Source organism: Schistocerca nitens, chromosome 1 (genome assembly GCF_023898315.1).
Source record: "Schistocerca nitens isolate TAMUIC-IGC-003100 chromosome 1, iqSchNite1.1, whole genome shotgun sequence".
NCBI classification, from domain to species: domain Eukaryota; kingdom Metazoa; phylum Arthropoda; class Insecta; order Orthoptera; family Acrididae; genus Schistocerca; species Schistocerca nitens.
Genome location: NC_064614.1, coordinates 385375377 through 385389439, shown reverse-complemented (window position 1 = coordinate 385389439; position 14063 = coordinate 385375377). Strand labels below are relative to the sequence as shown.

Genomic DNA, 14063 nt, shown 5'->3' with positions numbered 1-14063 from the left:
CATATGTGGCAATTTTAACAACAGTAGGTAAGCTAAATTTTGTTTTTGGGCATCTCTTCGAAATGAGACTGTTAAAACTCTCATTCTGGTTTTGTGTTCCACTATGGGTACATTTCTTTAACAAATCTGGATAAGCCAGAAACTGGAATGTTAGCTTTATGGTATTTAAGACTGCTTCAGGAAGACGATTTATGTGAGTAGGTTTTGTTTCCTGCTTTTGTCTGCTTATATTTGAACCAGGATATATCACACAATTGATGTACTGGCTCCTCATCAGTTGACAACTTGTGAAAAATTATTGCCCATGCTGCCTTCTGCATTGCCTTAAATCTAGAGTGTTTGGCCTTATTGCATAGCCATAATATATTTGCAAATTGTGGATCTCTTTGTCAGTCAGGTGTTGAGGCTCACCCAGTGCTTTCTATCTTTGAGTTTTACACCTTTTTGTTCTCATTTCAGTTTCAGAAGTCTCCCGCCCATCCTCTTCTGAATATGCCCGACACACACTAGCTTTTCAATGTTCCATCCATTTCCATATGGCTTGCTTTCTACAACAGATCTGAAAGCATGAGAATCTCTGTCACAAAGATATTTCACATATCTTACTCCATGCCTCATTTCGCTCCAATGAAATATTAATTTCATTCTTGCTGCAAATTATTTGGTGTTTTATTTGTCATTGCCTCTCTTTTTCTGTATTGTGTAACGTCTTCCTCTTTTCACAAATAGAACAATATTGGGACATCACCTGCAAATCAAAAACTTATCCTGTGTCAACACTTACAACTGATGGAAACACTGTGTAGGGAGGTGTGGCCCTTTTCATCCACGTGCTATCACGTGAAACACACAGATTTGTAGAAGGCAAGGAGCCATTTACTTCTGTCTCAATGTCTTTGTAAAATAAAACTGCCTCTTTCATTGCTGCTGACAGACTGCTATTGCATTCTGTTTCCAAGGTGTTCAGAAGATGATTGTTCAGTGTTGAGTACAAGGCAGACAGAGATGGCATATTCATTATTGCACAAAACAAATTGCTACCTTCCCTTCCAACACCAACTTTCCCATGACAGAATTACATGTTGGCTTCATACACCCAATTCTTAGCAGTTGATGTTTTGAATTGAATGTCAGTTTGACAGCTGTCGCAAAACAACTGCATATTACACACAATACCATATCTGTCATTGCTGTCATATAATCTTAAAGATTTATTGCCTCAGTTACCACATACACACAAATTCCTAATAATAGAACACATAATCTCTAAATCAGTTATCCTAAAATCACTATTCACTTTGTCTGTTGTGGACTAAAACTCTACACCAGTTCAAAGTTTCTTCTGTGAACTGCTCGTCGTCTTAGCTTCGCAGTTATCTTCCGCTGAATTATGTTGACTCATTTGTTGGAAAAAAAAAATATATATATATATCTTCCACGTAGGAAAAATATATCTAAAATCAAAGATGATGTGACTTACCAAATGAAAGTGCTGGTAGGTCGACAGACACACAAACACACACACAAACACACACACAAAATTCAAGCTTTCGCAACAAACTGTTGCCTCATCAGGAAAGAGGGAAAGACGAAAGGATGTGGGTTTTAAGGGAGAGGGTAAGGAGTCATTCCAATCCCGGGAGCGGAAAGACTTACCTTAGGGGGAAAAAAGGACGGGTATACAATCGCTGGCGTGCGCGCGCGCGCGCGCACACACACACACACACACACACACACACACACACACACACACACACACACACACATATTTAAAGACCCAAATATGTCTGCTTGTGTCTGTATATGTGTGGATGGATATGTGTGTGTGTGTGTGTGTGTGTGTGTGTGTGTGTGTGTGTGTGCGCGTGTGTGTGTGCGCGAGTGTATACCCGTCTTTTCTTCCCCCAAGGTAAGTCTTTCCGCTCCTGGGATTGGAATGACTCCTTACCCTCTCCCTTAAAACCCACATCCTTTCGTCTTTCCCTCTCCTTCTCTCTTTCCTGATGAGGCAACAGTTTGTTGCGAAAGCTTGAATTTTGTGTGTATGTTTGTGTTTGTTTGTGTGTCTATCAACGTGCCAGCGCGTTCGTTTGGTAAGTCACATCATCTTTGTTTTTTATATATACACACACACATTATTTTTTTAATTTTTTTTATCATTTTTGCCCAGTTGTGCCTACATGCCCCCTTTAGAATAGGGTATGTTACAAGGTGATCTTTCCTGAAGTTTGTGATTTTGCTTATAATAATTTGAAGATACATATTACTGTCATTAGTTATAATGATCATAATTTATTTTGTGACAAAATTATTTAATTAAATGGATAAAATATCCATTAACGAAGTTGTGGCGGAATACGTACATAAGACGGTTGCAATTGGCAAGCTTTTGGAGCTTTCCTTCTCATCCTGTACGGTAAGTCTCCCCTGACCTGCCATTCTGGGTGACTTCGCAAGATCTACCCCTTTTCCTAGACCTCTCCAGTCCTATTCCTTCACCCCTCTTCCATCCCCTTCAACCCTTCTGGCTGAAGGAGGAGCCACTGGCTCCGAAAGCTTTCCAATTACAACTGTCTTCTATGCGTGTTTCCTACAGCCGCTTGGTGATGTCTCTGCCCAAACTCTTTGTCTCTAAATATGTCTGCTTCTGTCTGTATATGTGTGGATGGATATGTGTGTGTGCGCGAGTGTATACCCGTCCTTTTTTCCCCTTAAGGTAAGTCTTTCCGCTCCCGGGATTGGAATGACTCCTTACCCTCTCCCAAAACCCACATCCTTTCGTCTTTCCCTCTTTCCTGATGAGGCAACAGTTTGTTGCGAAAGCTTGAATTTTATGTGTATGTTTGTGTTTGGTTGTGTGTCTATTGACCTGCCAGCGCTTTCGTTTGGTAAGTCACATCATCTTTGATTTTAGATATATTTTTCCCACGTGGAATGTTTCCCTCTATTATATCAATTAAATAATTTGTTTCTTGTATGAAAGCATTCTTAAATTGAAATGAGGTGCTTGTGTGGAAAGGTGCTTCTGGGTTTTTTATCGTGTTGATGTGAAAAATTAGTATTTTTTAAGTGGTAGAAGCTAAACTATTGAGCAGAGAGGATTTGAGTCATGTATCAACTGTACTATTTTGAAAAATTTGACTAATTATTCCAGATCAACAAATTCATGTCCTTATTGCCTTCTACTTTTGGTTGGTTAGGTTGTAAGAAGTTGCTTCTGAATCTACTGACATAATTCATTTATATCGCTATTCCACAGATAAATTTACATCATTACGGGAGCAACTAAATGAATTTGGTGGTTTTGTTGTTGGTTTGGCGAGGGGAAAGAATCAAAAAGGACGCCAAAGTTATCGAAACCCTTTCGATGTGCCTCGCCACTGTTTGCTGGAACAAGTGGTTCGTATGAGAGCTAATTTCCTTCAGTCTTCCCCTGCACAGACAAAGCTTGTAGATGATGGTAAGTAGATATGTAAGCTGTATTTTACTCAGCTGTATTAACCCCCATATCAGTTAACATCCTATTTCTCCTGCACCTTCTAGATTACCTCCATAGCATGCCTGTCGGCCAGATGGGAAACTACCAGGAGTATTTGAAACGTATGCAACCACAGTTGAGAGAAATTGAATCGACACCTGTTCGACAGCATATGTTTGGTAATCCCTTCAAGATTGACAAGGTAATGTTTTACTCTTTATGACTTTAGGATACTGTAATAAAACACCTTGCATTTTGTACCTATCTGGGACGGAGATACTACTTGATTATTGTCATGTGGGTGGTCACCACAGCCTCAGTAAATTTGAAAGGCCAGTCTGTATGGTAAATTACAGTATTCTGCCTTGCCGGTTTTGGGCATGGCCCATCATTGAGGACACTTATAGCAACAGCTGTGAATACAACCTTCTCTCCTCATCAAAAAGTTGCATGCCATGTGTATGTATGCATAACATGGTCATTCATGTTTGCCATTGAGAAATGCTTTGCTATACATCACACTTATACACACTTGCTCTTTTCACTGACACGTAAGTGTGATTGTGCAGTAAATTGTAACTGTCAGGTGATGAATGTTGACAACCTTGTTTTGCACATGCATGACACACAATTTTTTGATGAGGCAAGGACGATGTATCCACATCTGTTGCTATAGGTGCACTTAAAAGTAGGCTGTGTCTGAAACCCTGTAGTGTAGAATAAAGAACTTAATATACAACCTGGTGGAACAATGTCCTCCTTCAGATATTGCTTTCTTTTACAGTTAACATTTCCAGATACTTTACAGCATTGTTTATGTTCGTGTATTGAGTTACAGTGGTGCTAATAATGTATGAATTTTACTTAGTGTAACCAAAAGCTGAGGAGGTAGAAAGTATGGTGGTGCAGAAAGGCATTGCGTGAACATTTCTTTCCATTAGTAGCTTAGGCAAAAATATCTTATTTGTAATAAATATCAAAATCTGTTTTGCAGAGCTTCTGCTTTCTAAGGAAATATTTTCTTTAGTCTCATGTGTTACTCTAGTTAGAAGAGCTTTATCTAGTTGTAGGTAATTAGAAATTTTGTTTTTGCCCCTAAAGTCTAATCTTTAATTGTTGATTGATGAACTAGTGAGAAGTCATCCTGTATTTCTGAAAACAAATAATTTACAGTATGTTTGTAAGAACATAATTAGATGATAAATTGAAAATTAATAATTTTTAAATATTTGTAATGCAGAGAATGATGGTGGATGAAGCTGACATAGACCTTGTTGGAAGTGGCAGTGGAGGACATGGTACAAGTGGATCTCACCGGAGTGGTACAAAAAGAACTGCTTCTCATTCTGGTATTGACCCTGGATCACCTAGACCTCCCAGTAAAAGGAAACCTGGTCCGATACCAAAAGATGTGGTTGTACGCAGACCATCTTCACCATTGCCATCACTGTCTCCTTCTCGTAGCCCGCCATCTTCTCCAGCACATGTTTGGTCAACTCCGGGGTTTGCAGCAGATCCTTTACCACCCGTTTTAACACCCATGTTACCTCTCCCAGACCGCCCATCATCTGTGATATCTGACTCTGAAAATGATGACTCTAATCTCTCCAGTCAGGATATTGGTGCATCGGGGCCACCAAAGTTGGTTATGGTGAATGGTGACATCGGTAAGTTGAGCTGTGTAACTGTGTTGTTGATATTTAGTTATAAGAAATTCTCTCTCTCTCTCTCTCTCTCTCTCTCTCTCTCTCTCTCTCTCTCTCTCCTGGTTGCTGTAGTTGCAAAACAAGCTCCTAGGCATGCAGATGGGCAAAGGTCTGTTTTCCTTCACATGTGTAGTAGTACCATGTATCTTGTTAGTAAATGCCAGATACTAAATAACTGCAGAGTGCAGAAATGCATCACTGTTCATGATTTTACAGCTAGTAAATTGTCAAGTGCATGATAAAGCAGACAAGTGTTTCAATAAGTGCAAAGTAAGTCTTAGTTGGTCAGAAGTTACAAATTTCATGTTAAATTATGTGTTATAAATTAAAAACATTTTTCATTTTGTAGGTGAAAATGGGGGACCACCACACTTGGGACCACGATGCATTTCACCTCCTATGCAGGAAACTTTACCTCCTCCTGTTCTTGTGCCATTGACAAACCATTTATCAGAACAGTTTCCATTGAGTAGGCGACAATCTCCCCCTTCTAGCCCATCATTTACAAATCACTTGACATTTGGAGATACAGATATGAGAGACCATAACTTCAGCAGTGCTAATCAGATAGGTAGCAATCATGTTGGTACTATAGGGCCAGAACCATCAGTCAAAGGACAAAAAAGTATTGCATATTCTGAATTGAGCAAGAAGGAACTGGCTGAAATAAAGAGACATAATATGAAAGTGCGGACTCTGGCGTACAAAGAAGTGCGTAGGCCAGGAAAAAGTAAGTATGATAGTTACATTAATATTTGAGTGGCTTCTTGCCTCCTATAACAACATAAAGCATAATATATAAAGGACTTACATTTTTACTCTTTATGACTTCTGTTACAGATTTTGGTCCCCTTTTTAACCACCTAAAAACTATGAAAGGTGACTTAAATGTGAAAATGAAACTGATGCGGGAAGTGATCCATGAATCATTACGTTTTAAACGACGGACATTAGCAAATTTGCTTGAAGAATTCTTGCACACAATGGTTGCGAACTCTAATCATAACATGTTATTGATTCATCCTCAGAATAATAACGGTGCGACAAAATTAGGATGAAACATAATACATAAAAAGTTTTATACAGATCTATTACACATTTTCAGATGGCAGTAAGAGATCTATTTTGTGAAGTATGTACTCCATTTATTGTAGGGAGTAAACTGTTGCCTTTGATGTTTAGTATTGTAGTATTTGGAACAGAGATCTGTCTGCTCACAGTCACAATGGATAAAGTTCAGTAGCCTCCAAAATTGATTTCCCAAGGAAAAATTGTCTTTCTGGGCATTATTTTTGCAGTAGCACAACAAACTAGGACTGATATGTTATCACACAAATCTAATTTGTTCTAAATACAGAAGCAATTCTACATAATGCCTGTGAAAGAAAAACCAAAAGAAAATTTCAGTATTTATGTATTTCAGATCTCTCAACGTGAAGTTACATTGAAAAGCAGCATTAAAAACAGTTCATCTTTCCTCAAACACTGCATATAACATTAAACGGGTATTTTTTGTAAAAACCGCCAGTAGGATGTACGTAGAAAAAGATTGTCTGATAACATAGATTTTTGTGGGCACTCAGTGCCAAATCTGTACAAAAGTGTGTCTGTTGTTGTTTTTGATAGGTTTTTAACTTGTTGAATTTAATATTTTGTTGTGCTGTTCTGAGGTCATGGTGAAATTGGACATTGTTATAGCAATCTTTGTGTTGTGTGTTTCAACAATGTTTAAAATCGAGATGTCACCCCCGATCATGTTTAAACAAGGGAGAGTGTGGAAGAAGAAGTAATAGGACTTTTTTTATCAGTTGGCTGATAGTTTTAAAAGTGCTGGATCACACTGTCTTTCAGTACCGAGAATTTTATTCCAGTGTGAATATTTGTTACAAATGTATTAAATTATTATTTTACACATATAGAATGAAGTGGTAAGTTATTTTTCAGATTTGGCATTATTGGTCTCCCACTTCTAACAACAGGTAAGTTCGCTGCTGTAGCAAAATTAAGTCATTTTATAACCAAACACACAAGTATCATAGAATATTTTTGTTGTTGTTAGGGAGTTGTTGCATAAGACCTTATTGTGAATTACAGTAGTGTTATCAGGAAGATCAGAATATCTTCTTGACATATTCTTGTTTTACTAAGTATTGGTTGTGAATTTGGACTGAGCCAAATCAAGAAGTGAATGAATATATCACTCTCTATCATCGAAACACTTTCTGTTAAGAAAACTAGATTTTATTTCTGATGGAATTGTAAAGTTATAGGCTACAAATTCTCTGATACACATTTTTGTAGCATTTTGCCCCGATGGAGGTAGCACTGATCTCAATGAAATTTTATTTTTCCTACACTGGTACATTACAAGTTATCAACTTGATATGTTGATTTCTGTTCATACAGATTTTAAAGTAGACATATTTCATTCTAATTGATAACGTGACATCCTGTGTAGTCACAATTTTTGGTTTGAATTGGTTTAAGGGCAATAGAAATTCATTGAATGTGTGTTAATACGGAGCTGATATTTCATTTTTAACAGTCAAAATATAGAGGCCAAGTTTAAATGAGCTCATACTACTATCGAAGTATATCCAAATAAGGAATGTTCTTAAACTAAAATCATGAAGACATTAAGTGCACAGTTGGTAGTGCAGAATTGGCAGTTACAGGAATACTAAGTAGCATAACACATGTGTATGAGAAGAATGAGTATGGTACATTTTATGTGAATAATAAGTATTAGAAAGTTTATTATGACATGGATGTCATCTGTTGAATACCTACTGAAAGCAAATGCCAAAACACTTCTTGGCCATGTTCGAACTCTTTTGAATCACACATACTTTGCATAAAATTATTACTGTGGATTGTGTGGGATTAGAGTCCTCACACTACAAATTAGAGAGAGGTCAAAGCTGTGGGCAGATAACTTTCAAAATATAAAACAATATAACCACCAAATACTGCACAAAGCATTTGAACTATTGTAAATGAAAAAAGGTTAAAAACTCTATTTCACGAGGAGAATGCCACTTACGTTAAAAATGCTTTGCTGAAGAAAAAAACTTCAGAGATTTGAAATATGAATTGTTCATAAAGCTTACCAGATAAAGCAGCCTATTACTTTTACTTTGTTGCTGGGGAATTCTGGGTCCAATGACGTGGATATGACAGCTGTAAAGTATTTTGTTTCCTGTGTTGAATTTAAGGGATGAATGCCTCACTCAGAAGATGCGTAAGTAAGTTCATAAATTCCAAACAGAAAAACTTTAATTCCCCAGCAGAAAACAATTCACCAAACTGTTGTAACTAATTTCTGTTGTATAACATGATGGGTAAGAGATGTCAAATTACTGTGGTACTGGTATGTGCCTGTGTACGCGTGTGTGTGTGTGTGTGTGTGTGTGTGTGTGTGTTTTGCAGATTACTGCAAAGTTCATAAATGCTTAAGCACCATTGAAAAATAAAATAAAATCAGAATGTCCAGCTCAGAACTGGCAACATCAAAAAAATAACTGCATTCATTCAAGTGGCTGTCGCTTGCTACAAGTTTTTAAGTGACTGTTGGTGGCATGAACAATAGCATCATGAGTAATATACTACAATATCTTCCCATTTGCAGAACGAATCTTCCACTGTGCAGTGTGTGTGCGCGCGCTGTGCAGAAACTTTGTGACAAATTAAAACTGTCTTCTGATTAAGTTCATGTATACAGTTTTAATTTGTTAGAAAGTTTAATCTTGGTTAGCCTTGCAACAGGTGGGTTTGTCTCATCCTGGTGCTTGGGTGACCTGATCTCCTTGGTAATTTTCCCCAATCAATCCCATTGTACTCCCTGAGGAAGAGACTATAGCTCTGAAAGCTAGGATAATTTTTTGTACTTTAGTTTATTGGCAGTTATGGAATTTCACTGCATTAGGGTAAGTGCTGACCCATCATTGTCTTGCGTTAGTCATGAATTCTTGTACTTTTTGTTATTGGCCAGTGGACTGTGTAGTCTCCTGCAAAAGGCATAACAATATTCTCCTGTTTAATGTTTCCAGAAAACATGTCATTGTTAATGTGCAAAGCAAATGCTGTCGTGTGTGTGTGTGTGTGTGTGTGTGTGTGTGTGTGTGTGTGTGTGTGTGTTTCTTTTACACGTGATGCTCTGAAAATAATAAAACAAAATAATTGGAGACAAATTCATGTTAAGGATAATACAGAGCTGCTGATAGTTGCTACTGTTGGTTAATGCGTGTAATGGTGCTATGAAGATCATCAGAAATAAATACCAAAGTGCAGTAGATACACACAGTGTAGTGCAGCTCCTTTGAATTAAAATAAGGCAAGATCAGAAGAGTTGTAGAATGGAAGACAATCAGTTTCTTGAGATGATTGAGGTTGAAATGCCCACCCAGATTAGGTATTCTAAGAGTTGCTGAACTCACAGCAAGTTTTGGGGTGTGTGGATTGAAAAGACCATTGCCAATTTCCAGTTGTATCATTATCTAACTGCTTTAATGTGTGTGTGATTAACATTTGAGTGTTCGTCAGAGTTAAATAATTGACTCCCTTAAAAGTAACTTGTCACTAGCAGCTGAACTTACAGATTGGTGCCTGCCTGTAAAAGATACGATGTGGCCATATGAACAGTTAGTTGTCGTTATAATTATTCACAAGAATTTCTGTTAGTTAATGTAGGGTGATTCTGGAAACAGAGTTCACCAGGACTCATTTGACACAATGGAATTCTAGCACAGGAGTGTGGCACTAAGTACTGTACTTACTTTGCAAACAATTTGTTGACAATATTGTGCAATTAGCAGTCCAAATATTAATAAAACATATACCATTTAGTATATTGTATTATATTTTTACAGGAAAAAATGTAAGTGCCTGTCAGGCAATCGTGGTTAAAGTTTCTAGGATTTAACTACTTTGCTTGTAGGTGGAATTTATTTATTTTTACACAGTTGATGACCCCCACCTTATCTAAATTAGCTATTTGTATCTACCTTATCAGCACAACAACACAGTAATCTTTCTTCAGTTGTATCTTAAGGTGTAATTACACCATATTGCAGAATTGTTTTGAAAAAAGTTCTCTGTGATTGTATAATATCCAAATTTCACATGGGAGGGGGCTGTGCCTTGCTGCAACTGGTTTTCTATTCACGAATGGTGAAATGGATTCTGAATGTTGCAGCAAACTCATTTCTGTCCATAGTGTAATCTGTAATGAACAATTTGAGGATGTGAATTTTTTAAAGAAAATGACAAATAGTTCTGCATGAATTCCTATATGTGAAAATATAAGATTGAAGTAGGTAAAATAAGAAGACAGCCTTTTACTGGTGAACTGAAGGAATGATGTGCTGAGCAAGTATAAGCTGTTCATGAAACATGTTGGGACACTTCTGATGGCATTGAAGAGGAAATTGTGGGCCTGCAAATATTTCACTGATCTTCCAGAAAATAATGAACTATTATTTCAGGGCACTAACAAAACGACTAGTTGTTCTCCTTTATAGGCCACTAGTGCAGGTATCACAGGAGTACTGGTTTAAGAGGGGGTATTCAACATGTATGTATATTTTGAAAACATTAATTTGGGATTTATTTGTCGTAGCCCTACTTAATTATTCCCGTACATACTTTATCTGTAATTAAATGTATTCGATCTCCTATATCTATAAGCAGATATTAGAAACAGATCAAGTTGTCTGGTTGTGGTGCCCTCTCAGTGGTTTGTACAGTCCGCGCAAACAAGTTGACACTGGGCGCGTTGGTTGACGGGAGCGACCGCAAACGAATTTCACAATTTACATTTTGCTAGTCTGGGCAAATGGTTTTCCTATAGGTGCTTTCCCACGGTGTCTTGTCTATTCCGGGTTAGTAAACACAGTGGTTGGTAGTTATCGTGAGGCCATAGCAGAGCCTGGCCTGGCAGTGGAACAACCATTATTATGTATGCAGCAGTCTGCCTGTTATATGTGATGAGTAACCTTTGTCTAAATTTTGTCACTGCATTGTAACTCATTTAAAAATGTTTATTTACCCTAGCACCTTTCCAAACCTTTGGGGCGTTTGTGTGGTAGTGAATATCGATGATTGGAGAGAACTTGACAGCTAAATCCGCATTTCCAGGAACCTCAACTGTTTATATGGACAACACTTAATTACAGCCGGTGCCGATTACGACATTAACATGTTGCAATCATATATATGGTACCGAAATGTAAGTACATATCCTGATATAAATTATCATATGCCTTAAAAATTAAGAGTTAAAACGTGGCGGCGATAATGTTAGCAGAACCTATCGGAATATCACGTCCGTGTATGAGTGGCCCCATAATAGTGCCTGTTTAACAACCAGCTCGGAAATCGGGAGTTTGAAAACACCTCAATGTTTTTGAAACGATCGTTTTAAATGCGATTGAACAACCAAATTACATCCTTTAAACATAGTCTAGAAATCGGGTTACGCTATAGATCTGTTCGTCACCACAGCCACTTTTTCTTGCGTGCTATTCGGTACAATAGGCGCTATCACAGTTGATAATGCTGACTTCAATCCGGACCTGTTCTAAACACGGCGACTGCCTTGTGGCCGTCGGCGGCCACAGCTGAAACTCTCGCCTGAAGCCCTGTGACTGCCAGCCCCTAGGAAGCCTCGCTCATTACGCTGTGTGCTGTGCCTGGAGGTGCAACAACCATTCCTGCACAGTAGGCCGAAGGACAGGGCAGCAGAGCAAAGGAAATACATTGTGACACAGTGTACGCGCATATTGGGAGGCAGTTGCCATTGTCGCACCAACCCCGTGAAAGCACGTGGCCTGTATGCCGCCCATCAGCTGGGTGACGCTCGCGCAGTTAGTTGGGGCCGGGACACAGCGCGGCAAAGGCTTAAGCTGCCACTGTGGTCACGAGCCCTCTGCCTCAGTTTGCGCTATTGATTTACAGTCATGAGTCACAAAAACTGGCACTGTGCCGCTCTTCATCGCTTGCGTCCAAATATGCGCCATGTCTTACAAAGAGTGAGGCAGTCAACGTTTTGGTTTAAATGACTGAATAGACGCTTTACTGGAAATCAGATTAAGACAATCGAATTTGTAAGCTGCATACAATAGTACTGACAGAGAAGGCTGAAAAATTCGGTACTGTGACTTACACAACAGACAACTTATTCGACCACAGTATTACTGCACCTGGGAGTGGGACACTTTGCTCAGCTTATCGTGGTAGTTCAAGAGGACTTGTTGAACCATTTGACCGTATATGCCAGCCCTGGACCTACTATATTTACGAACCGGGGCAAAAACTTGACAGAGGCCCCCTTCCTCTTCGAGCGTTTGAGATAGAACGTAAAAAATTTACAAAAAATCGATTTTTCAAAAAAAAGTTCATTTTGTAGCGCACGCCTTCCTGAGGAGAGTGATATATAAAATACATATGTTCAAGGAAATGTGAGACTACTTTTTTGGTCTTCCATGTGGCAAAGTGCAGTGCTACACCTCTTCTCACACATTTTATCGCACGTTACTGTATTTTGCTCTGTGGAATTAAAACATGTATGTTTTCTAATTGAAATAATCAAACCTATATTTGGGACAATGAAAATTAAAATGGCTTGTGATGTCTCTTCTGCTCCTGTTTGACATCCTGCCACTCAAAAAAAAAAAACACTCAGTTAATACTGGCTGGGATTATTTGAGAGCGGGGAGAATAAGAACTCTTCAGAAAATCTGCATTCTTTGTTACCTAGTACCTAATACTTTCTCTTTTGTGACATAAAATTAAATATAGGAGACAAAAAAAAGTAAAGACAAGAATCAAGCAAGTACACATTTGTTCAATCCTTGAGACTCGAATTTTCTCCCCCCCCCCCCCCCCCTCTCTCTCTCTCTCTCTCTCTCTCTCTCTCTCTCTCTCTCTCTCTAATCTTGCTACAGCTTTACATGGCGTGGTTTCCTTTCTGTGAAAGAATCCATTACCTCATCAAACGTTTTGCTACATGAAAAATTAAAATGACGTCTAATACTGAAAAAACTGTTAATATGAATAGTACCCAAGACTAGTGGTTCCTTGATTTCATTACATCTATTTTGTCGCTCTCTGCAAGACAGAACGAAATAGGTCTTTCTAATATTGCAGCAAGGGTATATACGCGTCAAATAAGCGAGGCTGTTTTGGCAGAAATGGTCATTTTCATGTACCTCATTTACATAAATAACGTGACAGAATATTAGTTCATGAAGTAACATTATCAAGTGCATGGTAGGGCTACCACAAGCGAAAAGTTTTATGTCGGGAAATAGTTTAACATTTCAATCGAATGCTCCAGATTCTCAAGGATGAGATTGAAAAGTAGCAGTAGTACCAAATTTGGAATCGTCATGGTCTTCCATATAATTTGTGTGAGGTCCTCGTTTCTTTTCTCCCTCGTTCTAACAATCAATCTTGTCATCACTCAATCTGTAACTGTTCTTGCCATTGTGAAAACTTATTCTCTTAACTACAATAACCCTGCCAGAGTCACCAGTTCAGTTATCCCACGTTTATAGTCCGGTTAGGCGTTAGTAGTAGTGGAACAAAGTGGTCACCACCCTACTCTCCATTGTTGCCAGATGTGTCCAAGATGGCGGCCTGTAGACTTCGCAAAAGTGCATATCATCCAAGATGGCTGTCATGATGTCAACTAATGATGGGAGTACCGTTATCCAAGATGGCGTCTTTTGGTGATAAAGTGCCCCCCCCCCCCCCGCAGGAAATTCAAATTCAATCAGGACAATGCACAATGCAACACACCACAGCTACCTCCATTAACCTAAGAAAATTGCAAGAGAAAAGGACATTTAGGCTACCCCCACTAACCTGTCACCCGACTG

The 14063-nt window shown here is 38.5% G+C and overlaps 1 protein-coding gene across 1 annotated transcript in view; it reads left to right on the top strand.

The window, feature by feature from the left end:
- Positions 1 to 7105, top strand: part of LOC126249188 (integrator complex subunit 6-B) — a 33898-nt gene extending 26793 nt beyond the window's left edge. Inside the window, exons 11-15 of the mRNA XM_049950846.1 lie at positions 3260 to 3460; positions 3544 to 3680; positions 4719 to 5145; positions 5534 to 5914; positions 6025 to 7105. Coding sequence (XP_049806803.1) covers positions 3260 to 3460; positions 3544 to 3680; positions 4719 to 5145; positions 5534 to 5914; positions 6025 to 6242 — 1364 coding nt within the window. The 3' untranslated portion in view covers positions 6243 to 7105. The remainder of the gene's footprint in view (positions 1 to 3259; positions 3461 to 3543; positions 3681 to 4718; positions 5146 to 5533; positions 5915 to 6024) is intronic.
- The last annotated feature ends 6958 nt before the right edge of the window (positions 7106 to 14063 follow it).